Here is a 26,828-nt window from a genome sequence, read left to right as displayed (position 1 = left end):
TATGCTGTTTTTTTCACTCTTCATATCTCTGAATCTATAAATTAGGTGGACAGTTCAATTGCTGGTAGTTATTTTACTTCCTCACAGAAACATACCAGGGTATATACATTTAGCTATATAGCTATAAACACATTTAGAAAGAGGAGAATTTGGATTAATGACACTGAAAGGTGGAAGGAAGGTGTCCCTTAATCTCCCTCAGCGGCTCTGTGCTGCCCCTGCTTGGAGATCTTTGGTATCTACTTTTACTCCTGTGACATTAAAAGATATTCAAAAAACAAATGCTGTGCTTCATGCATGAAACACACACAAGCCTTAAACTTATTAAACTTGTTCATAATCCAATATGGCCAAAAGGATTTGTGGAAATCCTGGAATACATCAACAGGGAGAGCTTTCAGCAGAGTTTCTGCACTTCTGTTTCCACATTATGATAATCACACATGAATATTTATCCTCGGCAAGTCTTTTCTGGTTGATTTTTATAGAAAGCTTTTGTAACCATGAAGATAAAGATCAGTGTAAAAGCAGACGATGTGTACAGGTTTTATTTTGATGGAATTAAAACAACAGACCCATATTTAAAGATATTTTTACCTTTCGTGTTTCCTGAGTTTGTTTTCCTTTGCTTTCAGGATCAAAACATAAAACAATGCTGGAGGCTCGTAGTGGCGCTGGGCCGATCAAAGCCTACCCTCGGCCTGGAGCAAAGCTGAAGAACGGCAGCAGCTCGGGACTGAAGGGCTCCGGCCTGCAGAACAAAACCTTCCACTGCCAGATCTGTGATGTCCATGTCAACTCTGAGATCCAGCTTAAACAGGTAGAAACTCGCAGCAGGTTCACAAATATCTAAAGGAAGGCAGCTACAGGATTGTCAGACTGTTCATATACACTCAAATATTTGCTACACAATACTAAGGTTCAGTAAAACCAGCAATTCACCTCAGCATTGCTGTCACAGAAGTGATCGTCGTCATATTGGACTCCTTTCACAAGGTTTTACAGCGTCCTGCAGAGTAAATAGACACATATTGACATCTGAGGTAAACAGTGGACTGACAGCCTACACTCACTACAGATGAACTGTGGCCAGAGTTTTGTCATGCAGTGGCCACCGTAGCTAGGATAATGCACTTAAATTGTGAGGGATAAGAAAGTCGAACTCAACTGACTCTAAGCTGCACACCCTAGTGGTGAGATTTCACATACTGTACCTTTAATGTAGTTTCAGTTTATGTTTAAAGTTTAAAGTAAAAACAGTCTTCTCACAGTTACAACTGGAAAATTAATGTTTATTCATTTTATTTTGGTTTTTAACCCCTGGAAAGGCCTTTTGCTGTACATTATCCGACTAATGTGTTTAACAACTCTTTACCTGAAATGACAAATGAACTTACACTAGTGAACTACATACTTGGTTGCTTTTAGTTTGTGAATCATTGTGAAATCTTGATCCTTAATTTCATTCAGGTTCTTCTGTTCTTGTGCAGTTTATAGTCTCGGTTGCTGTTGGTCTTGTCTGCCCTCAGATTTGCTTTCACTGTGACAGTGTTTGTTGTTGTTGCAGCACATCTCCAGCAGGAGGCACAAGGACAGAGTGGCAGGAAAACCCAGCAAACCCAAGTACAGTCCTTACAACAAACAGCAGCGCGGCTCACTCACTGTGAGTGTCTCTTTACCTCCCTTCCTCTAATTAAGTATTATTATTTACTTTTGTCTTCATTCTGTTTTTTTTCATCGATGTCTCTTTGTTTCCTCTCCTCCTCTCTTCTCCATGTTTGCTCAGAAGGAGCTGGTGAAGCCTGCGCTCTCACCTTCATTCCTCTCCACTCCTTTTGCTCCACCATCTACTCCGCTCACCCCCTCTCTATCACTCCCTCCATCCTCTCTGTCCTCTTCCCCCCTCCTCACACCCACGTCCTCCCCCCTCACACCTGCGATCTCTATCCACCCTCGCCCTCCGGCCTCTTCCCCCCTTTTCACAGCCTCCTTCCTCCGTCCAGCACCTGGACCAATCAGAGCGAGCCAAGGATCGATTCTCTTCACGCCGTACTGATGCCAGCAGAAGCGGGAAGTCATACCAGCGAACTTTGACATGCTTTTTGTTGCCACTACGGGGACATGGGAGACATCGCATTAAGACTGCAGGGATTCAAACCTGCAACCTCCCCACTAAGAAAGTTGTGAACTGTGAACTGCCTCTTGCCGACCAGAAGAGGGGATGTACGTTTAAATAACCTGAACCTGGATGAACGAAAAAACAGAATAAAAAATAACAAAAGAGTTCTTTCATTGAGACATGTGAAGTTCCTGGAAACCAAAAAATACTGAAGTTGCTCAACATTGTTTAGAAAGCACTAAGTGACCGTAGAGACCTGCAAAATCTAAAACACAGGGCCCACCTTAGAGAAAGCCAAGTCGAGAACAAATATCCGTTTTTAGCAGCCTGCATTGGCCAAAAAAATAGGCTTTTAATGTATTTTGATTTGTCAGAGCTGACAAGACACTGAATCTAAAGACAACCCAGAACCTGCTCCCAAACTCTTACCAACACAGGTAACAGTGCTGTTACTGATTTTTTGGGGGGTAGGTTTTGAGGAAGTTTGGACGTTTTGATGAGGCCAGACACTAAAGCTGATGGGAACATTTTGCTCGAGATCCCAGCTCGGGTTCTCCCTCAGAGTTTGAAGAGGATTGGAGGAGCTGTTCTATCACCTGCTCGAGGAGCTTAGCAGCACAAATAAGACGTCAGAAACTCAGCAGACGTCGTCTATCGTGACCTAACACTACTGCAGCTGTCAGCGTGCCCTCACTCAGACGCTACTCTCGTGTTTCACATATACATAATTCCTGAAGAAAGTTAAAAAAAAAGTTGGATGGAGTACACAGCATTTTGTACTTATTGTCAACAAATCACATGAAACACTCTAAAAACAGTTAGACGTCCTGTTGTGCAGCTCCGAAACCTACATGGTTTACAATAAAACCTACATGGTTTTATTTATTAGTGGGGACACGGTGGTGTGAACTGTTTGGTTGAACAGGCGGCCTGTTTTCAGCCTCTGCGAGTGTTTGACCTACTGATCTGTTTGGTGATGTCATTAAAACCTTATTATTTGGTTACTGATGTATAAAAACTTGACCAAAAATTTCACTTTTCTCCTTAAAAAAAGAGCAGAAATAAATAAAATAGCTTTTTATTCACCTGTTGTTCAGTTCTAATATCTCCCTGCATCCAAACTGCCAGGCAAGTATGCAATTCAATTTGTAAAATGTTTCTGTTTTTTGTCCCAAAACAATTACATTTTGATACACGTGAGCTACGTAAATACTAAAATCAGCTTTAAAATCCTTAAAAAGTGTAAAACATCTGCAACTGGTGACATGACCTGACACAGCACTACAGCACATCCTGCTCTGTGTCCTCAGTGGCGGCTACAGCTTCACCAAGTTGCACTAAAGCAGATATATTCTTTAGTGGAAACATGAAAAGCAGTTTAAACCAGACAGCTTCTCGGATCAACATTGTCACATAACCGTTAATGGTTATCCAAAGGTTTTGCTCATCATTGTCTCCGACTGTTTTCTGCTTTCTGTGTGACTAATGTGTGACTAGTGTCCCCGTGTCCTGTCCACCTGTCTCCGCTGCCTGTTGAAAAATGATTTTGGACTCTGGATGGAGAAAAGGGCCTTCTGTCTGATTCTTTTGTTTTATTGAACCTTCCTGTTGTCACTGAACTTTCTGGAGTTTGAAGCATCTGAGCAGAACTTTTCTGAAAGCTGAAGAGTTGGAGAGACGTTTTAAAACATTACTAGAACTTTCCACAACCTGCAAATAAGCTCACGGACTCTCAATCGATAAAACAAACTTTTACCTACAGCTTTAATTAATGCTTCTCTGGTTATTTTTGTGCTCTAATTATTTCTTTTACATTGTGTGTTGTATATATTTACCTAAAGCTTTTTCTTGATTTTTCAATAACTGCTTAAATTAAGACTTTTGGTCCATTTAGCACTCTGGTCCAGGGATGGTTATCTCAAGGTGCACGATGAACCCATTAGCTTTTAAAGCTTTCTTTGGCCTTCATATTACCTTTTTTCATCATCACTCAAAGGTCCACTTCTTGGCTGTTTTCTGAACCTCCAGCTACATCTCAGAGCTTTGGGTGAGGTGTGTTTTTGTGTTTTTCACTTGTTCTTTATAGTCCAGCTCTGTTACCCAGGATAATAAAAATAGACTTGATCTAGGAGCAGAGAAAAATCTGTGTTGTCAAACCCACTGAGTGTGTGAATACACGCCAGCATCGCAGGATATTTATCCAGTCTTCCAAGAACAACAGGAAAGTGAAAATTATTTTTTGGCCACAAAACCTTGAGTAAAAACACGACTTTACCCCGGCTTGCTTAATATGTGATACACAGAGGGGCCTGTTTTTTTGGCTTTAACTTGTTCTACGTGCTTCGTTACTTATTCAGTTTTAATGAGTAACAATAGTCAAATCCTGTCTTTAACCTCCTAAGACCCGAACTCTTCCACGACATGCATTTTTAATTTCTCTTTGATATTTGGGCTGATTGGGACCCGATGAATGTAAAAACAAAGAATTACCAGATTTTTATTTTTTTTTACCTGATTTTTGTTTCTAAGAAAAATGAGAGCCACATATGAGGATATTCATTTAAAATTTCGATAGACCATTGGCAGTATAATGTCCTCGTAAGTGGATATCAGGCCCCTGTACACCAAAATTGAATATTTTGGTCTAAATAAGCCAAAATGTGATGTCCACATATGTGGACGCCAGGTCCTAGGAGGTTAAACTAACTGTTGCTGAATTTCTGTGCTGCCTGATAAACAAAGAAGAACAACATTCAGAATGACGTTCGTATGTTTTCTTTTTTCTTTGTTGACGGGGTGGTTATTTATCTTGTTTTGGTGCAAAGCTTTGAGGCTCGATGAAAAAATGATCAATTTAAAGTACACTTTTCATCTTGTGTATGTTTCCTACATTTAAATTATGTTGTTGTAATGTCTGGGTGCTACGGTGCTGTCGCATTTGCTGATTTATGTAAGCATTAATCGATTTTTTTTTTGTTTAATTTAATTCAATTTTCCGTTTCAGTCATTCAGGTCATGTGATGAAGCTTTAAGGAGACGTGGTTGAAGGATGTGGGAAAAAGCCTTTTAGAGGGCCTTTGAGCAAGCATTATCACACAAACTGTTCACAGGGTCCCAGATGAACTTTTAATGCTTTAATATGTTTGTTTTTCTGTCCAACACACTGAGCACTGGAGCCTCTAGAGGGCAGTAGCAGGACTTTTGGCTGTCAGTCTGGTGTACTGCTAGCAGATAGCTTCTTTTAGCACTTTTAACCTTCAGGTTATTGTTTTCACAGTTGCACTGGAAACCAGAGAAAATGTTAATGTTACTAATGATGTCATGGTGTCTCCTCATCAAACTGTATAACAAATACTCTGATGTAACGCGATGTCACAGGAAAGCAGTCAGATACTGTGCAGACAGGTCTACCTGAGGAACACGTGCCCGCTCAGGTAAAAGGCAGCATGTGATTGGTCAGATTAACACTGGTGTCAGTCTTAATGACTTTGGAGTTGAAGGATGGGTTCATATTTTATTTGCAGCCAGTACGGACAACATTATCAACGACACTGAGCAATGCCTCACAGACATGTGATTTCTGTGTTACAGTAGACTTGAGGAAATGTGAACCCATCCTTTAATGGTAAAAGTGGTCTACTACTGGATAAATGTGCTCATTTTCTTAAAACTTTACATTAATTTCTTCTACAGGGTTATTGGGTGATGTAAACATCAGAAGCGCAGCATGTGGTGGCCTTCACATGATAGCCTGGTGGCAGCATTGTCTGTGTCCTCTATGCTTTGTTGGGAACTCTTCCATAGCTTCACCTTCTTGAGCTAGTCTTGGCTGCTGTAGCTCCTCATTGGCTTTCTTTAGTCCTTTGACCTTGAAGTTAGTCTTTTGTAGGAAATTCCACATGGATGTTGCCCACAGCAGCTGACTTTAGTCTAGAAATGAGGACGCACACTATACTTTGGAAATGGCCTCAACAACCAGACACTGGAACCTGGCTTGTTGCAGTTCATGGGAAGTTTTTGTACATCTAGATAGGTTAGAGTGTGATCCCTACTACCTCTTTAAGCTTCTTTATGAGGTCTGAATTCTTTTCTGTCAGTCAGAAGCTTGAAGTCAGAAGTGGAGGACAGTGGAAAACTAGCTTTGACCCTCTGGAAGTCTGTTTGTGGTGTCTGTGAGGACCTTATCATCCCACCACCTACGGCGCTTTTTGACATCCAGTTAAGATGTTGCTCAGGCTGCATGAGCCTGGCTGACACCGCTTGTAGGATGCATCCTTTTCCTTGTCTCAGGCAATAAAGCTGCTTGGGATTGGAAAGAGGTTAGTCACAGCACACATAAGGAAGTCCAGCATGCCCTGCTGACAGCCCCAGAGCTCCTTCCAGGACTGCAATGGCTCTACTGCTTCAAACCTATCCTCATATTGCATTGGGTGTTAACACCTACTGACTCTATGTGTTAGTCTTCTTTTTAAACTCTCAGCAGCATGAGTTGCCTCTTGACTTTGGCTTTGTTAGACCTGTCCAATGATTTTCTAGTGTTTCAAATATTCTTCTGCCTCCCTCACTGCTTGAAACAGTAGTGCTTATTAAAGGATGGTTTCTTTCTCTTTGGTTTTTGGAGGTTATCTCTGGTTTCATATACTTAATTAGAAATTTAGCACATTTAGAAATGATCAATAGCTAACACGAGCACATTTACAGCATTGGTGTGAATGTCACTACGCTGTTTTTATGTAAATACTTTTGTTGCCATGGCAAGAAAAAAGCACACCAGGCCTCACAGCTAAAAGACTGTATCAGAAAGAGAAACACGAGCAGAAAAAGTCAGTAACCCTCACATTTGGAAATCGTCATCGTCAATATTGAATTTTCTGTGTTTTCAAGTGGTCAGTATTTTAAATGTCTTCCTGCCTCTTCCTGAAGAACTTGAAGCCTCTCAGTCTTCCAGTAACAAACAAACAGTTTGTGTGTGTGTGTGTGTGTGTGTGTGTGTGTGTGTTTTCTATGCAGTAACTGATCTCACAGCTCAGTAACTTACTTCAGTTCTTGTGTGTCAAATCTGTGTTAATGATGGCTGTCTGACTCTTCTACATCAAATCAGCTGTTCTCAACTTCCTGTCCCATGATGTCATCAGGGTGCAATATTGAACTGATCAGATGCTGCTTTTCTCAGCACTTAAGGCTTGGTAGACTTTACATTCGGGGGCCTGTAGTTGCAACACTGGTATGAATTAAACTGGGATGCACTGTTTAAATGGTGAGTGTGTTTGAGTGTGTGTGCATTCTTGGAATAAATGTTGACTATTTGCTTTCAACAAAAGAGCCCATTTCCATGAACATCAATGTCATGCAAACAGTGAAGTAAATTAAATGTTTAAAGGAGCGGTTCACCCAAACTACTACACACAGGGCTTCTTCTTTTTCTTTTTAAGCATCTCATATATTTGAGATAACTACAAAACATAGTTTGGTGGAGTGTTATATGTGTTATTTGTCAATTTTCGCCAAATATATTTTAAAAGCGCATTCAGGTTTGAAAGTGGGAAGGAAAAACTGGTGACGCACACGGTTCAGCTTCGATACATTTAGCCAGCCCTCTTCATTCAAATCCTTCACGGTTGACCTTGAATGGAAATGTTTGAAGTGCGCTCAGAGATGAATGTGAAAGATGTCTCCCTTTATATTCCAGTCTTCCTGCTTTAGAGAACCCTTGTCAGCTTCTTTTTTTAACGAAAATTGTTTATTATGATGTGAATATGCAAATTATATTATGCAACATTTCTCTTATTTTATTCCTGTAAAAAATTGTTTTCATTAAAAACTGCTGTATATCCTACATCAGCCGTGTTTATTCTTTTTGAAGTAAAAGAAGACTTCGATGAAGAAACGCTGTCACACAGACCCTACGCAACACTGAATTATGACCAAATGTTTTTGTTATATATACCTATGTTAGTCATGATGCTTTAAAGCAGCACTGTGTAAAACAGTCCTGCTGAAAGCTAACTCACGTGGGTCAGCAGAGTGGTTTTACTCTCCCTGCAGTTTTTTCCAACAGTAGAGTCCATCTGTTTTCTTTTGATTGTGCAACATGAAATCAGATACTTGAACTAAGCTATTTAAAAAACATTTTGACATAGGCATGATCTAATGATCATCAATATGTGCTTGTAGGCACTTTAATTTCCTGCTTTCGTCGCTGATCAAACATAAGTTGTTTTGGCACGTAAACTCAGCGTCAGGTGAATGAAGTCAGGACATCATCCTGAAGTTGCCCTTTCTCACACAGCAGAGATACCACTCTGTTTGGTTTAGGTGAGGGTGCTGCTGGGTACAGCACGTAGGAGGCAGACTAGCTCAAATGCAAATGGATGGACTTTGGTGGGTTAAAGACTGTTCCATCTGAATGCACCTGCTCATTTGAATTTTCATACACTCATCCACTGGGCAATGCCGTTGTCAAAGTTCAGGTCTGGATGTTTGAAAACAGATAAGTCAGCCTCTAAAGGTTTATTTTTAAATTTTTATTATTAAAACACCTCCCAAAATCCATTGACAAAACCTGAGTGCTTTCTTTCTAACATTCACTGTCTGATGAACACATCAGATGACAAAAATGTTTGTACAGATATATACAAATATACAAAAAATATAAAATCATGAAGAGGCTTTAGTGTCTGTTTTCTGAGCTTGGTTTGTCTACATGACAGCAAGGCGTTTAGCCTAGAAGAACTGCCAATTCAGATCCTGGTAGTGGAGCTAGTGTGTAAAACAGACATTCTGCATGAAGCGTCCTAGTGCTTGCTGAACATCTTATCTTCCTCTTCTTTTTTTTTTATTTAACAATTTTGTTGATTAACATGTTTGGTTCTTGAGGTTCTCCTGTATCCTGTTGAATCACCCAACCTCATATAATGCACTTGTTCCATAATATGGTGTTGGGACACAGTGACTTCTTTCATCCAAACTTGGGTTTGTGTCCAAACATCTGTCTGGAGACATCTTCCTCTCTACTTTAATGCCCAAACTTCTGAAGGCCATGAGAATGGACCATAAAACCCCTGCACCCAGCTTCCACCAGCAGACACCTGGCTCACCATCCTGTCTACTCACAGCTGGTGATCAGTCCAGTGTCCTTGGAGAGCTTTCTTTCAGCAGCTTTGCACAAGCTCCAGAAACACAGATTGCTCATCTGATTCAGACAGATGAAACCAGACAAAAACGTCTGGTTGCAGGGTGATCAGGGAACTTCAGCTGCTGTTCGAGGTTGACCGATACCTGCCAGGCTCTTGCTGAGGTCAGGATGCCTGCAGATGGTCATTTGTCACTGTTTGGATTGCTTGTGTTTTCTGATTGCTCCAGCGATGGTCCTCAGGACCTGATAGTCCCTTTGTTGTGTTGGGATGTGTGGGCATCTTGCTTTAGAACAATGAATCCCAGAAGTGTTGAAGAAAACATGTTGAAGAGAACAGATGTTCTGTTGCAAATTCAAACTGTGCCACATGTTTCTGAGGTTCATCAATGTTACTGTTCGGTAACATTGCAGGGCATCTATGAAGAACAGCAATCAGCAGCTTTACTGTGGACTGACAAACACCAGAGTCATTAAATCGTTCAACTTCTCTCTTTTTTTTTTTTATGTAATATTTACAGTTAATCTTAAAAACAACCTACTCAAAGGGACCATCTGGCACTGTAAGTCATCTGGTTTGATGACAATAGGCGAAACCCTAACCCTGTACTTGGAGACACACAAAAAGTAGCAACAACAAATTACAAATTTGATAAAACATGGTTAGAGTCAGGATCATCACTGATAATAACCTAGTGCTCAGAGAGTTAATGTAGTGTGTTTTTTTATTATTTCAAATTGAATGTCCTGAACCAAAGAACCTGATTTAAAAAAAAAGAAAAGAATAAATTGCAACTGTCTAAATGCTGCACTCGCTCTGCTTAGACCTTTCACCTGTAAAACAGGCACTTTGTCTCTTCCTCAGCTGCCTGCTTTCTCTCTCTCTCTCTCTCTGGTATGATGAGTTGTCATGAGTAGCTTCAATGTGAAGTCAGATTTTTAAGGAGGAGAATGAGAGGAGTTAGAGGTGGAGTTCTTTTTTCTTGCCAGGGATAAAAGTTTTGAAGCAGCAGCGAGCTCCTCCAGACGGAAGCTGACACTGATACTACACTGACAATAACTCTATCAAGTCAGCCACGATATATTGCACTCAATGCAGCAGTAGCTGAGGATTTTTTCTCTTTGACGCAACACAAGTGATTTGCACATATTTTAATTTGGCCTCCTTATTGGTATTTTTTTTACCACTTGTATGCACATTATTGTGACAGTATTAATGTTTTTTTAATCATTTGTGACTGAATTTCTTCAGTGACAATACACTAAAGGCTGAGAAGTAACAAGCAGAGTGAACTAGAATACAACAGAGGCCAGTAAAATGCAGGATTATGAGGCATCCATCTCATTTCTTGGGACGTGGGGCCGGTTTCAGATGAAAGTCTTCTTTTTGCTGTGTGTCACCTGTCTTCCTGCCGGGTACAACATCCTGTCTGTCATCTTTCTGCTGGCTACCCCCCCACACCAGTGTTACATCCCAGCACACAGGAACCTGAGCCAGGACTGGATGCAGGCCAGCATCCCACTGCAGGTAAGAACTGAATGATTCTGGATGTAATTCACAGAGTAGTCAAAAACAATCACTCATTCACACACAATCTTTATAGTCATCTGTGTCATTTCTGTCAGTGCAGATGAATTTTACCTGTTTACACAGTTGTTGTGGGTCTGATGGTTGCTGCTAACAAACATGACAAAAGCCCTTTATTCTGCCCACTGCTCCTCTGCTGTTTGCAGCTGTAGTTGAATTACTTTGTTGTAATATAAGCGTGAGAGAGCCTCGCACTAAAACAGTCAGCTCACCTAAATCTGCAACAAGATATCCAAGTCATTTACCCCTGCTGGTCTCTTGCACTGCACAAGCTCATGACGGTTACTTTGTCAGTAACATGTTGTCCTCACGTTTGTTCATTTTTCTTCAACTCCCACACACATATCAGCACAGAGGAGGTAAAGTAACTATTGTTCGCAAAGCAGTGAAACTGATATTTAAGAAGCTACACATGCAAGATTTCGTTCTCAGCTGTTCTCAATGAAAACTGTTATCAGCAATGAGACAAGGGTGGACGGAGCGCTCAGATCTCTCACAGTAAAACAATGAAAAACTACAGCAGGGGCGTGTGGCTGCTGTTGCTGTTATGTCACACCAGACAATAATTGAAATTGTGCTGATGCATAAATGTAGAGGAAAGAAAATAATAACAATTTAACAATAAAAGTTTAAGCATTCACATTGTGTGTGTGTGTATATATATATATATATACACACACAATGTGAAGGCAATGTGAAACTTTACTTTATATCGGTGCTCTGGATCCAGCTGTGATCCTCACTTTTGTCAGAACTGGTCTAACCTGAACCGATGTAGCCTGCTCTGGCACATGTCACCTCCCTGCTGCTGCAGTGCAAGTTGGCAATAACAAATATATTGTTTCCTGCTCAACAGGTGGCCGGGCAGCTGGAAAGAAGCAGTTGTAGCCGGTATGAGCTGGACCTGGTGCAAAACCTGTCTGAGCTGGGAATCAGACCCAACCTAGGCCAGATCTACAACTATTCTGCACTCGGAGCAAGCGCAGGGGTCATGCTGTCCAGCCTGAAGCAGGAGGAGTGCAAAGATGGATGGATCTACAGCACAGAGCACTACGAGTCGACTGTAGTCACTGAGGTACTGTTACTGTCTAAATGATATTGTTCAGATCCAAGTCTCCCTGGATCACAAAGGACTTCCTGGTTAAATAATATGTATATATATATATATATATATATATATATATATATATATATATATACTTCGTTTCCCCCCCATTTTCACTGTTAAAGTCAAGTGTCCCCCTCACTATTTTGTATTAGTGTTTATATTGGAGCACATTTAGCTGGGATGCAATCTGTCCCGAGGTTATAACAGTTAACTAAAATGTAACAACAAACTAAAACTGGAAGGGTAAAAAAAACAAACATTTTAGTTAACTAAAATAAAAATAGCAATTTAAACGAAAAGATTAAAACTGAAACGATTTTGTGAATTTGGAAAATGAACTAAAATAAAAAAAATCTTAGTTTTATCTTAGTTTGTTATTTAAAACTTGCCTGATGCAGTAGTCATGGACATGTTTATTGAGACTCTGGATGTCTTCAAGACTGTTTTCAAACAGTTCTCTGTTTTTATTGAAACATTTGTAATAATTTTTCTAAATCTTGCCCTTTACATATGCCCTCTATACAATAATAACTGAAAAGACTAAAACTGAGACAGAAACCAAGAAAAAAAAAAACTACCTAAAACTAAAAATGCTCGAACAATAAAAACAATTTTGAAAAGTCTAAATGAAATCAACATGAAAACGAACTAGAAAATATAGAACTATAATAACTGGATTTAATGATTTGGCCAGCTTCTGTTTGTAAAACCAGCTGGAGCTTGTTACAATAGCCGCCAGTTGATGGTTTGCCTCAAATGACTGCAGATAGGATAGGAGGAGCAACTCCATCGATGGAACATAGAATAAATAAATAAAGGCAAACATACATAAATAAATAAATAGGATGGCTTAGTAAATTTACGTGTAAATTACAATATTTGAATTTTATTTTTGTGGTGTGTTAAGCCCACACAGTGATTTGAACAAAGTCAGGATACAAATAATGGTTCCAAAGAGACGACTTCAAACAGACAGTTTCAGCCAATAAAAGTTACCTGAAAGCAAAACATCGGGCAAACAGTCAGCCAAGAAAACAGGCAGGAGACATAGATCAGGGCAACTAGGCGATGTAGATGATGAGTCAGTAAAGGCAACATCGAATCCTTTACCACACAGTGATTTATGAGAAGCTTTTGCTTGAGGAAACCCTCTAAAGTTAGCTTAGCCTTATGCCACTTGTGGTCATACAAACAGTGACAGGAATAAGAAATCAAACAGCCTGAGGAGTAAAATCAGGACAGAGAAAAACTGATGTTACAAACCCATCTAAACAAAGCAACATGGATGCTAATGAAGCTAACAGTCTGCACAGGGACAGCTGGAAGACAGAAAGTAGTGCTCTGTATAACTGTGAGACCGAGCAGTGGCCTGCGAGCTTGCTGAGTCCCCTTCCAGTTGCAGGTTACATTCGCCTGTTTGCTTTATATTCCAGTGTACGCGTTCGATATTTTATGCTTTTATGCCTGCTTCAGAATATCTATTTTATTTTATTTATTTATTTAGGACAGTGCATGTTAATGAACATAAATGTAAAAAAAAAAAAATGACATGAATGTAAACATACCAGATTATAGCCAAAGGCTAATTTCCATCTGTTGTCCTTAAACATAAAAAAAATAGACATAATAATTCATAAAAATTCATCATTCATTCATAATAAAAACTCCATCACCAAACTTACACATACACACCATTCTGTTCCCAAATAAAACATTAAAACTATACAACTCATACATGATCACACACTTGATTTGTCCATAACCCGTTTTTAACCTTTGCCTTAAACAAATTGAGTGTAGAGCATTCTCTAACTGGTTGAGGACGACTGTTCCACAGATGGCCTCCCTTAACAGAGAGGACGTTCTGCCCAAATGCTGTCCGTCTGTAGGGTATAAACAAGTCTCCTCAGATTGTAGCTCGAGTGGTCCTGTCTGAGCTTTCTTTATGCCTAATGAACTGCTTTAGTGGTGGTGGAGCAAGGGAGTGTAAGACTTTATATATTAAACACACTCTTTTAAGTTTCACTAAGTTATTGAAGTTCAGTAATTTATGTTTTTTTAACACATGACAGTGGTGGTGGGAAGTCGGTTTTTTGTCAGGTAGTTTTAAACTTCTTTTATAAATGTTTTCAATAGTTTTAAGTGTTGTTGGACAAGCAAGTGACCAGGACGTCAAACAATAGTCGATATGAGAGATGATCATTGAGTAAAAATAAGTTTTTGCAACATTCATATTTAAATTATTACGTATATGATTAAAATTTCGATTATTAAATTTAAGTACCTGGGACTCTTTATTTATGTGACTCTTGAAGGATAATGTGGGGTCTAGAATGACGCCAAGATATCTATATGTTTTCCTTGTCTTCTAGTTTAACCTTGTGTGTGGCAACCGGTGGAAACAGCCACTGACCTCTCTCATCTACTTTCTGGGAGGACTTTGTGGCTGTTTCCTCTCTGGACAGCTATCTGACCGGTAAATTTACAGTTCAACAATTCTCTAAAGTTATAGTCTCTAAAGTCTCTAAAGTTAGCATAAATGCAATGTTTTTCATTAAAACAAGTCTGCTAGTTAGCTGTGAGCTAGCTCACACTGTACTAAATAAAATATGTTGCGTTCTTGGATAGTGGTCATGCTAGCTGCTAATGCTTTATTCCTTTTAAAAAACCAAAAACATAAATATATAAAAAGAAGAACATATGTGCTCATGTGGCTGATTGCGCTTTTGTTGTATTTGTGCTAAAGGTTTGGCAGGAAGCCTGTTCTCTTTGGTGCGATTGCCACACTTAGTATCTTCAGCCTTGCTTTGAAATTTGCTCAGTCCTGGGCCGTCTTCGCTGTGCTTTTCTTCATGGTTGGCATGGGTCAGCTCACCAGCTACATAGTTCTGTTTGTATTGGGTAAGTGTGTTCTCTTGTTTTCAGGATACTACTTTCCACTGGCTGCATGCTGTACTGCTGCTTTCTTAATCAAATCTCATTGAAAAATAAACCTTTTAATCAACAACTTCTGCCTCTCGGCCTGGGGCTCGGTCACTCTGGCACAACTGGCTGCCGGCGGAGCTCACAGGCACGTCACTGCAACCCCCCCCCCCCCTGGCTTCTGCTCCACGGCTGCTGAGTGACCCCTCATCTGGGGTTCTCCTCAGCTCTTTCTGGGATAGTGGCGCAGCTGCCCCTCTGTTGGTCTCTTGTGTTCCGGGGGCCTCTGGATGTCTGGAGTTTTGATCTCCTCCATACCTGCTTCATGCGCTGGTGGACGGGGCTGTGGCCCCCCCACACCCTCTAGCAGATCATTACATGAGGGAACCTTTTAAAAACAAGCGCGCTCATGCTCACAGGTGTACACACGGGTGCTCACACATACAAACTACACCCTTTTTGGTTCCTACCTCAAAGCACACTGTGCGCTGTCGATCTTACGTGCTGCACAATAATGTTTAATATTTAGTATTTACTGTTATATTCCCATAGATCATCGTGATGTTGTTTATTATGTTGCTCTTTTTTTTCTTCTGCTTGTTTTCTCTTTTTTCTTTCTCAACAGGTGATCCAGGTGATTGATATATGCATTGTCACGGTTCTGGGTCAGTTTGACCCAGTATTTTGAGTTGTTATATTTTGGTGTGTTTTTGCATTTTGGATTCTTTTCTTATTATGATGATAATGATGATTATGACTCTGTTTCAGTTATTCTTGTTTAGGGATTAGTTCGTAGGTTTTTTGTTCTCATGTTTATTCCAGGTTTAGTTCAGTGTCTAGTCTGTCTCTCAGTGTCATGTCTGCGTCTTTGTTTAGTGGTGTCCTGTTTCCTGTTTTACTCTGAAGGTTCATGTTCCTGTCTTATGTCAGAGTTTCTAGCTTTGTTCCCCCTGTCTCATTAGGTCTTATTCCTCCCAGCTGTGTTCCCCTTCTGTCTCTAATTCCTTGATGACTTCCTCAGTGTATTTAAGCCCAGTGTGTCTTTGTGTCAGTGTCAGATCGTCTGTTATCCTCATCTTGTATTTTCGTAGTTTCCCCTATTGTGACACTGTGTTTCATAGCCTGCTTAGTTACTCTGTGTTTATAGTTTTTCCATAGTTCCTTCACAGAGTGTCTTAGCCTTTTTAGTTTACACAGTGTTCTCTGTCTTCTTAGTTTTCCCAGTTTCAGTGTTCCCTAGTGTTTTTGTTATGCCTTCAGCCACGATAAAGGCTTGCCTTATTTTGGAAACCTAGTTCTGTCTCCACCGTGTCTGCTCTTGGGTCTACCTCATTCTTCACACCGGCGCACCCCGCCGTGACATGTATTTTTTGTCTGCTTATTTTGTTGGTTTTTGTTTTTTGCCCTTTATCCACGTCCCTCTTCCCCGCTGTTTTTCTTTCCCTCTTTCTTTCTCCCCTTTCTTTTCCCCAATCAAATCTGTCCCGTATTTAGCAAGTGAAAATAAAATAAAATAAATAATAAAAAGTGAATCAAATGGACCATTACGGCAAGGCTGGGATGGTCCATTTGGTAAAGTAAATCCGTTGGGCATCTTTCTTCGCCTTTAGACAATAATTCTGATGGCAAAAGAGCCAAACGGGACAGGCAAAAACAAAAAACAAAAACAACTTCTGCCCTCTTGTGAAATTTCTCCACAGGTTCAGAGATCCTCGCTGGCTCATCTAGAGTTCTCTACGCCAGCATGTGTTTACCTTTCATGTATGTATTTGGTATGCTGCTGCTTCCTGCTACTGCCTACTTGCTCAGAAACTGGAAACACCTGTCGCTGTTAATGGCCCTGCCTGGGCTGGCCAGCCTCCCCCTCTGGTGGTAAAATGACCTCACTACACTATCAAGATTTTTTTTTGCTGGTGACATTTTCATAGTTAGACTTAATGGAGAGTGTGCGATAGACAGAATATTGAGGAATTTGTGTAAATGCGCTTCAGTGTAAAAAGTATTTTAGGTCATTTTCATTGCCTATCATGAGATTTTTCTTTCTGACCGAAAACATGTACGATTGTCCAACACTGATGCTTAACACCAACATTAAGCTAAATGTGTACCTTAGTGTCTGTTCGTCATCCATCCATCCATCACTTTCTTCCACTCATCCAGATGTCCTTTTGCTTCCTTGTTGGGGGAACCTGAGACAAAAGAGATATGTAATCTCTCTAGGTCTCCTTCATGCTGGGCATGCCTAGAAGGCCATGTTAGATGCTCATTTCTGCAAAACTGGATTTTGCTGTATGAGATCATTAAAGGGGGCAAACCCTTTAAAGTTCAGAAAATGGGTTTGGTGTGTTTGCATTCTTACCCATTCTTTCAGTCACACTTGTTTTCATAGTTGAAGGTGCAAACATAGATAAACTGGTAAACCAAAGTCTTCTGGCTCCACTCTCTGTTCACTACAAAGACCTGACATAACACACATTTTACAAGTGAGCCCACACAAATGCACTTGTCCATCTCATAGTCCATGTTCCCATCACTTGTATTCTAGATTGAGAAATACCCAAAGAAAGCAATAGTTAGTTTGAAGACAAACAACCACCAAAATGGAACTGAAGCATGGTCTCAGTCATCCCAGCCACTTCACACTCGGTTGCAAATATTATAATGAATGTGACCTTCTGATCACATTATCTACCAACGGAGTGGACCCTCATTGCCCCAGCTCAGATCCTGATCATGAATACTGCAAACAGGATTGTAGACTCAAGACAAACCCGCTGACGTCTAGCACACATTCCTGCTCATTTATTTTCAGCATGGATGTTGTATTTCTACTGTGGATCAACTAAGCAAACACTAAATGTGTGTTTGAAGTGAAACTTTATACCTTTCTTTAGCATGACTATGCCATCTACACCTATTTGGAGTACATTTTCACTAATTTTACAGGTGTTCTTATTGTTCTGAGATAAATTCTGAACTTATATATTTCAACAGCAACTTAATGAATAATTAACACTGTCTCCGTCTACTCAGGTAGATGTGTTTTCACCTAAGTGATGACTTGACTGATGAACTGCAGACAATCTAGATTTGTGTCTGTCTGTCCACCAGGCTGATTCCAGAGTCTCCTCGCTGGCTAGTGTCTAAAGGCCGTTTGCAAGAAGCAGAACGCTTGTTAAGGTCAGCGGCTCTGGAGAACGGAGTGGAAGCTCCTCCTGTTATCTTCCTCTCTGCAAATGTAAGGGCTTCTGACATCAACTTTGTTCCACACTGTAAACTATTGTGGCCACTGCAATGACGTTTCTCTGTCACTGTAGGTTCAACAGTCTGATAGCAAGAAGGCTGAGACCCTCAATTTCCTGGACCTCCTAAAGGCCAAAAGCATTCGAAGTGTCACACTCATACTTTGGTTTCTCTGGTGAGTTGAACCTTCTCCTCTGCAGGTGCTCTCAGGAACTGATTTCTTGCTAACTACAGTATAGCATAATTGATAGTTTCATTATTCCGGAGCAAGAACATTAAAAGGAAGTAATCCATGTTTTAAAGGTTACTAGGGAGGACATTACTAGTGACTTCTGTGGCCGCCAACATCTCTTTGGACATGCTGACATCATCAGGATGTATTTTGAACCCTTTGAACAGTCAGTGACCTTTCCTTTAGTGCCATTCTCATGAAAACTTGATTTTTTTGCAGTTTTAGCTATTCCAGCCGACGGACCCTGCTATTGCTCATCCTGTAATGAAGCATCCATCATCCATCCAGTTGCCCCTCAAGAATTCACAAGACTCACTCCTCCTCCTACAGAATTGTTCAGAATTTAACTAAACTTACATATAATGAACATCTAATTCTGGGGTGTCAAACATAAGGCCTCAGAGCCAGAATTGGCACTGCAAAGACTACAATGTGGCCCATTGGATGACTTTATAAAATGTGAATGATGGCAGACATTTTGGACTTTTAACTGTATTTTAAGTTTTACAATTTTTCTCTACTGATAAGAGACACCCCCTGTTGTCATTCGTACAACACCCAAGTAATTAAGTAATAGGTAAACAATAACAATCAAAACATAGAGAAATTCCTGTTTTTTCAGAACTAGTACAGAACTGACCGAAAGAGGTGCTTCCCTGGTTCATCCCAGTTCAGATCAATGTGGCTGTATGTGGCCGTCCCTGATCTAATGGGTCTTCATGCAAATTGTTGTCAAGGTTCACATCACATTTGCTGTTTTAATAATCATAACCTGTGAATAGCGATAGATTGTGAGCTGGACAAGTTTCTACGTCACCGACGTTTTGGTTTATTGATATATTCGACATTACAGCGTCTCAGTGATGCTAACAGGATTTAATTTCTCTCTCTTTTTTTTTAAATTTTTTCTCTTGTTGTTTGCAGGCTTTCTACACATGTGACCTATTCTGGGTTGTCATTCAATATGTCTACACTCTATGGCAACCCCTTCCTGAATTACTTCTTGCTGTCAGCTGTTGAGCTACCAGCATACACTGTCAGCTGGCTAAGTGCATGCAGGCTGTCCCGCCGCCTGTCTTTTATCAGCTTCTCCCTGCTGGGGGCGCTAGCACTCTTCCTCATCCAGGTCACTCTGCACAGTGAGTGAGACCACTATAATCTAGTACTCCCCCGTTGCACTTTTCTCACTCTCTTTGTGAACATAATCATTAATTCATCTAAACAATAAATATTTTGAACCCATAATTGTTTGTCTGGCCAAGCCCCAGAGTAACTTTGATTTTCTTAAGAGCCTTTTTTGGTGAGAAGCAGGACTGGACAGGTCACAAGTTCATCTCTGGGCCAATATGCCAGTAGTGCTCGAAAACACTCTTCATCAGATAATACACAAAACTGACACACAGGTACACTGCAAGCCTTTAAAGGCTCTTATCTATATCAGATATTATGACATCAACATTTTGCCTAGCAACCACCAACTACCTGGCTAAAATGACCAAGTTATAGTGCATTTATACTCCTAGTACTCCTTCTAAAAGTGTGTGTACTATGATTTTCACTTCGCGACAATAACATGTCATTTATAGCTTCAAAAGCTTTATTATGCATGATAACCCCCAAAAAACAGACAAAAATCACAGATCAAACAATAGTATAGCATGGGCATTTATAAAATATGTGTAAAATATGCCTTAAATGTTTGCAACCTGCATGCTGCTGTTGGAAAATAACATATATAGAAAATCTGGCCTGGCATTTAAGAGAGGGAAGGCTCTTTGACTATTGGTTAGTGTTTCTAAATAATTTGTTTCCATCCTCAAAAGCTTACGCTCTTTCCCCTCCCTCCAGGCCATCCAGCTCTCACCCTGTTCCTGGTGCTGCTGGGTAAATTTGGTGTTCTGGTTGGCACGAGCATTTTGTACATGTTCACTGGAGAGCTCTCTCCCACAGTCATCAGAAATACAGTGATGTCATCCTGTGCCATGCTCTCCAGAGTGGGATCCTCTATTTCCCCATACCTACTGCAGCTGGGTGAGATATTTGGGTTCAGATTATCTTTAAGGGAAGTCTTGGTGTGTTGAAAATAAGTAAAAAAAACAAAAACAACCTTAATGCTTAGCTACCTGTCTCTAAACTTAGTAAACTGACCTGCAGGTTAGTGATGCAGTCTGTAGCAGACAAAGACTAACTTCACTAATCTTGTATAATCTGCTTTGGTCTTGTCCGCAGCTGTGTTCTACGAGTTCCTGCCGTGGATGCTTGTGGGTTCTCTCTCACTTGTCAGTGTCGTGCTCTGCTTTTTTCTTCCGGAGACCTTTAGAGAGCCGCTTCCCGACACCATCGATCAGATGCAAGCAATTCAGAGGTAAGTCTGTCCAACCTTATGACTGCTCTTACTGAGGGTTGTGTTCTGTTTTCAGGGGCATATTTGAAGCGCTAATGTTCTGTACATTACCACAATAGGTTTGTAAATGAAACAACTCAGATGCAGATGAAGTGCAGACTTTCATTTTTAATTCAATGGGCTGAACAAAGCATTGCAAATGTGAGGAACGAAAGCATTTTAACACAATCCTGCGATCATCCACCACTGTTTACCACTTTCTGTCTTTCTAGCAATTTCTCAGATGGGCATTTTATCTACTTAATTGATAATGACATAATGAAATAGCCTTTGAGCAAAGGCTCCAATTACTTTTCGTCCCTTTAAAAAAGAGGGTAGCACCTGTTAAATAGCTGAAACCCTTAAACCCTTCACCCAATTTGAATGTGGATACCCATAAATGAAAGCTGAGAGTTTATACATTATGTCCATGTCTATTATATAACTATATTTGGAACATGTTTCAGTAAAAAAATAGAACTTGTCAGTGTCCAAATATATATGGACCTAGCAATATGTAGAAAATATTGGTGTTTTCCATATAAAACAAAAAAGGCAAAAAAAAAAAAAAAGCCACAAAGAATCAGCCGTACTGACACAGCTCTTTTCATCTGCTTCCAGATTCAGGTGGCCATGTGCCTTCAAGCCACCCCAGAAGGATGACATGAAATCAGCTAAAGACCAAACGTCTCTGCCTGAGATCATCTGTTCAACGCGCTTTTAAGACTCGGACACAGAAATGAATGAAGCTGCCTTCACCAACACTACCACCAACAACAGAATGTGAAACAAAAGACCTTAGTCCATTCTGACAAGATGGTTGTACTGTTTTCTGTCTCCATCATCTTCAAAGACTGTGAGAGAAACCGTAGAATCTCCAGCAATATAGCAGCTTCTCTCTCCACATTACAGAGCAAGGGGAGCTAATACACAATGAGTGTAATTTTTTTACCTTTTAAAAGCAAAGGGGGGAAAAGTTTACCACGATGAAGGTCTAGTTTAGCGTTTTTCCCTCCATCGTTTAAAACACCCGTGCCTTTGAGATAAACGTTATTGTCAGTCATATGAATGTGAATGTGTTTAAGAAATAAAGATCAGAAAATATACATTTCAGATGAAGATTTTTGTTGCTAGATTGCAATTTTTTGGTTCAGTCCTTGGTTCAGTCCAGCAGGACATATTATCAGAAAATGACATTAAAAACTGCTCAGACACAAATAGCAATTAGCCACTGGGTATGCACTCACCAGCCACTTTGTTAGGTACACCTGTTCAATTGTGCGTTAATGCAAATATCTAATCATCCAGTGATAAGACACCAACTCAGTGCATTTAAGCATGTATACATGGTCAAGACGGTCTTCTGACATTCAGACTGAGCTTCAGAACGGGGAAGAAAGGTGATTAAAGGGACTTTGAATCTGGTGTGTTGACTAGCTGGTCTGAGTATTTCAGAAATTTCTATTGTAGGTTCTCTGCCTTACAACATAAAGACCTTTGAGTTGGCTCCTATTTAAATTAAACTGAATTGAACAGTAATTGCTGATTTACTGGGATTTTCCTGCACCACCATCTCTTGGGCTTCTAGAAAATGGTCCAAAAGAGAGAAAATATCCAGTCAGCAGCAGTTCTCAGGGTGAAAATACCGTGTTGCTGCCAGAAGTCAGAAAAGAATAGCCAGGCTGCTTTGGGCTGATAGGAAGGCAACAGTAAATCACTTGTTACAACAGGGGTGTGCACAAAAATCACATTGAACCTTGAAGCAGATGGACTACAGCAGCAGAAAACCTGAACAAGTTCCATTCCTGTGAGCTGAACAGGAATCGGAGGCAACAGTTTGCACGGATTTAAAATTGGACATCAGAAGGTTGGAAAACGTATCTTCTGAATCCCAAAACATTTAGAAGATTGGGCTAGAATTTGGAGTAAACAACGTGACAGCAAAGACCCATCCTGTCTTATCTGAATGGTTCAGGCTTGGTAATTCCAAATAAGTGGGTTCAAATGGGAACTTTAAACTGTAACATTTGTGCAGTAATTTAAATGAATCATCTTTACTCCTCTTTCTTATGTTTTGGCAAAACAAAGTACCAAGAATAGAGCTTTTGCACAGCAGTTTTGACACTTCATATGTTTAATTACATTACTTTAGGCTCTGCATAGATCAGAACTGTCATTCAAGTCAACTGTAAGGCCAAACTGTTCAGCATCAGCTTCTAAACTATAACATATCTGCAACTGATGACATGAACTGTACTACAGCACAGCTCCATCTGTCCTCAGTGGCAGCCACAGCCACCAAATTGAAATAACCCGGCATGTATTCTTTAATAGAAACATGTTCCTGGTATCATAGAAACTCCACAACACCACAAATCAACAAACATTTACACAGAGACTCAAGACTTTACCCTTCCTCTTTTAATATGTAATAAGTGAAATGTGAATGCACCTGCTGTACGTGTTTTGTTCAGTTTTAATGAGTAACAGCAGTCACTTCAGCTTCTTATTTAACGACTCCGCAGCAACTCAAATCAATGAACTTTCACACAGTTTCACATAATGGTTAATTCAGAAGTTTGTTCTTCATTGTTCTCACATGTTTCCGTGTGTTTGAAACTGTGTATTGTCTTTTAAAACATAAGGGACAAAGAGAAAATTAAGGATTCAAATTGTTTTGACTACAAAACAGGACTTTATCCTTCCTCTTTCAATATGTGAAACATACATTCACCTGTTTTCTTTGGTTTTAACTTGTTCTACATGTTTTTCTATTTTTTTTTTTTACTTATTCAGTTTCAAGGTTCTTTATCAAACTTTGTGTGGAAACTTGTTCCTCTTAAAAAATGTTTAACCCACAAATAAAGACTCCATGACAACTCAGATCAATGACCGTTTTATACAGTTTCACATAATGATTAGTTTAGGAGTTCCACATCAGTTTATCCGGGTTTCTGTGTGTTTGAAACTTTTTAACTAACATCCTTCAAAACATAAGAGCAAAGTGATCTTATGTTTATTTATCTAAAATGCTTTTGGATAAATAAGTTTGCCCTTTAATATGTAAATCATAAAGCCAGCTGTTTTTATGTTGTCCTTTAACATGCTTTACATGTTTTTTATAATGAGTAACAAGAGTCCTTTCCTGCCTTTGCAATCACCACAGTAAGAGCTGAATTTCTGGGCTACCTGGCAAAAAAAACATTGACTTAAAAAAAAAAAATCTAGCCTCAAACTGGATAAAACCTTCCTAAATTTCAAGGAAGCGCACTTGTGGGCTCCTATATGGGGGCTCCATTTTCCACCTCCAAAGGCTACCACTCTATACACGGATGATTCTCTGAATGCGGTGCCCTTCAAATCCTCCAAACATACTTCAAAGATTCTCAGTTGCAGGAAACCTCAAAATGCATTTTAAAGCCATCAATCGGTAAAAACAAGCGCTTTCTCACTGTAAGATAAATATAAAAATAAATTCAATAAATTTCTTTAATTTGGAAAGAAATTAAAGAAACTTAATTTAACTGAACGTCAGATCTATACGAAATTTAATAACCACTGAAATTTTAGTGCTACTGTATTATTATGCATATTGTTTAACTCCACTATAAAATTCCAGTATTTGCATACCTCCAATTTGCTTTCAACTCTGTTAAGCCCTACCATTTACCCCCCCCCCCCCCCCCCCAAGCCAAATAATGTCACAAGATTTTTGACATGAGCACAGAGGAAGTGACAACACCCTGCAAAAAAGTCAGCAAAAGCAGATGCCACTCTATTATCGTACCCATATCTTAAGTTTTCTATTGCCAGGCTGAGTTGATCCGTCTTAACGCTGCAACTGTTTTCACAGGACTCTTTGCAGTTCTGTGAAAAACCAAGCAAAACCTTAAACTGTTACAAAGGAGTTAAGAGTGTAAGCAGCAGCCAAGTGCAGCTAACAAAACACACTTGATTAACTGATCATAAGCAAATGTAAAAACCCCTGTAACAACAGAAGTTTTGGCAGTTTGCTGCCAAAACGTTGTTGCAATACTTTATAGTCCTCAGTCAGAATTTGAAATATTAAAGTCATGAGATTCAAAGTAGAAAAAGACAGAGTATGACTTGTTTGGGTTTCCATTAGAAAGCTACTTCTTAGACCTCTGGAATAATGTCCTGTGGAGTGACGAGACCAAAGTAGAGATGTTTAGTCCTAAAGCACACATCAATGCATAGTTTTGAGACAACACAAAGGTCGAGGTTAGATGAAGTTAGGATGACTTGCTTTGGCAGTCAAACAAAGCAGCTTAAAAATAAAGGAAAAGTGATGTTGTTGGGTTTTTGCTGAAGAACTAAAAACTCAGCTCCATTCAGAGTGCTCAGAGTTTGAAAATGTTTGGAGGAGCTATTCTCCCATCTGCTCAAGGACCTTCAAGCTCTTCTTCTTTCAGCTGCTCACTTTAGGAGTCCCCACAGCAGATCATGTACCTCCCCCTGTTCCTATCATCGTCTTCTGTCACACCATCCACTTCACTTCTCTTGCATGAATTTTGTCCAATATATCCACTCTTCCCCCATGTCCAAACCACGGCAACCTTGCCTCTCTTCAAAACCGTTCAACTTCAACTATCCTTCTCTTATACTCTTCCTGATTATCCTCGTATTTGATCAGGGAAAGAATTAGATTATTTTTTTTTAATACAACCCTCCCAGTTGGGCGTGGGACTGGCACTCGGAGTATGCTGGCTCATGACTCATGACTCATGTTGGCAGGTTACCTATCAGAACCAGGATGCCAGAAAACTTAGTGGGCATGACTGGCCATGACCTAACATTATTTCAGCTGCCAGCATGCCTTCACTCAGAAGTGGCAAGCCCTTGTATGCTTAAAGATGCAGGATTTCTGCAGAAAGGGAAATTAAAGGATGGAACAGACAGCATTTTGCACTTATTGTCAACAAATTGCATCAAAACACTGAAACTAACAACATTTTTCCATCTCTAAAGAAGCTAGTCTTTCTGTCTTGCAGCTCTAAATCCTTTGTTTCCCACTGAAGACAGACAACTACACTTAGACTGTTTGCTGTTTTATTCATTTATGATTTGTATTTTTTATTTTGATACCAAATAGCAAAGATGGGTTTCACCAGGTCCATTAATTCATAACAGGACAGAACCCTCACCAATTACATTGTAACATGTTGTTTCATGTTTGCTGAATGAATTCAGAGGGCTGTGTATATATTTAATATATGCTGTTTATATGCTGTATCATTTAATAAATCAGTATTAAGCCATTCCAAGTGCTCATTTTCAAAATGTAACAGACTGTCCACTAATTTAATCGTATATAAGTTATTTTTCATTGTTATTAGTCAATTTTAACATGTTGATTCATTCCAGAGTTGTCTTTCTTGTGTTGTTCCTCTGTGCTCTTCTTGTTTCCTTCTTTCCACAGAGGAAGCTGGCTAAAGTCTTGCCTCTCACCCTAATCTTGCTCCACCTCCTTGGCTCCACTTTCCTCTCCTCCAGCCCTTCAGTCTCTCTCCATCCCTCCTCTCCATCCTTCTCCACCCACCTTACACACACCTCACTCCTTCCTCCATTGTTTGGGGAACAATTATCAGATCCACAACAAAAGAGGGACCACCTCCAGGAAAGTTGAGTGAATGATTCTGATTTACTCGAGGAGACAAGAAACTGAATCTAAACACAACCGATCCTGTTCCCAAACTCAAAACAAAAAACTTTTCTTTGGAGTCTTTGAACTGCATTTTGTGTAGAGGCCAGACCCAGCTCAGGTCAGGCTGAAGGGGATTTGTTTGTCCACGTTGTTTGTCCAGGAATTGAGCAGCACAAACAAAATGAATTTTAAAAGATATTTGGCAGAATACAGCTTAAAATGTTTGAAGATAAAATCCACAAGCAACACTTAGTTAGCTAGCATTTATTCCAAACAAGGCTCATATATAAATATATTCATTGTTCACTGGAGAGTGAATGTTAGACAGAAAGCATTCAGGCTTTGGAAAAGAGTGCCATATAATAAACCTGTCCATTTACCAAATTCCCCACTCTCTCCATGTTGTTGATGGATTTTGGGAGTTGTTTTAATAATA

General features: G+C 39.8%; 2 protein-coding genes across 4 annotated transcripts in view; both read left to right on the top strand.

Annotated features, from left to right (window-relative positions):
* The window catches only part of znf385b (zinc finger protein 385B), a 64,933-nt gene extending 56,978 nt beyond the window's left edge, over positions 1 to 7,955 (top strand). For 2 of the 3 annotated variants that reach the window (XM_085435611.1, XM_085435612.1), the window contains exons 9-11: positions 636 to 820; positions 1,568 to 1,663; positions 1,787 to 7,955. In XM_085435611.1, the coding sequence (XP_085291737.1) occupies positions 636 to 820; positions 1,568 to 1,663; positions 1,787 to 2,056 (551 nt within the window). In that variant the 3' untranslated portion in view covers positions 2,057 to 7,955. The remainder of the gene's footprint in view (positions 1 to 635; positions 821 to 1,567; positions 1,664 to 1,786) is intronic. The other variant, XM_085435613.1, reaches the window with a different exon arrangement.
* A 2,334-nt stretch (positions 7,956 to 10,289) lies between these two features.
* Positions 10,290 to 23,610, top strand: LOC146690502 (solute carrier family 22 member 4-like). The gene is made up of 11 exons (XM_085435609.1): positions 10,290 to 10,779; positions 11,696 to 11,914; positions 14,320 to 14,423; positions 14,694 to 14,848; positions 16,570 to 16,741; positions 17,981 to 18,107; positions 18,187 to 18,287; positions 19,269 to 19,483; positions 20,193 to 20,375; positions 20,574 to 20,709; positions 21,349 to 23,610. The coding sequence occupies exons 1-11, from the start codon at positions 10,570 to 10,572 to the stop codon at positions 21,449 to 21,451; spliced, it is 1,725 nt and encodes a 574-aa protein (XP_085291735.1). The 5' UTR covers positions 10,290 to 10,569; the 3' UTR covers positions 21,452 to 23,610.
* Positions 23,611 to 26,828: the final 3,218 nt, after the last annotated feature.

Source organism: Copadichromis virginalis, linkage group LG16, assembly GCF_057382275.1.
Source record: "Copadichromis virginalis isolate Kocher_CV1m ecotype Utaka linkage group LG16, C_Virginalis_male_GT1.1, whole genome shotgun sequence".
NCBI classification, from domain to species: Eukaryota; Metazoa; Chordata; class Actinopteri; order Cichliformes; family Cichlidae; genus Copadichromis; species Copadichromis virginalis.
Note: the sequence above shows the minus strand (reverse complement) of the source record. Positions and strands in the feature narration are given on the sequence as shown.

Bases quoted from the DNA above. Each gene is read 5' to 3' on its own strand.
- LOC146690502 (XM_085435609.1), top strand. From the start codon at position 10,570: ATGCAGGATTATGAGGCATCCATCTCATTTCTTGGGACGTGGGGCCGG. The intron at 14,849-16,569 runs GTAAGTGTGTTC...ATTTCTCCACAG, and splicing joins CATAGTTCTGTTTGTATTGG to GTTCAGAGATCCTCGCTGGC. The intron at 18,288-19,268 runs GTGAGTTGAACC...TGTTGTTTGCAG, and splicing joins CTCATACTTTGGTTTCTCTG to GCTTTCTACACATGTGACCT.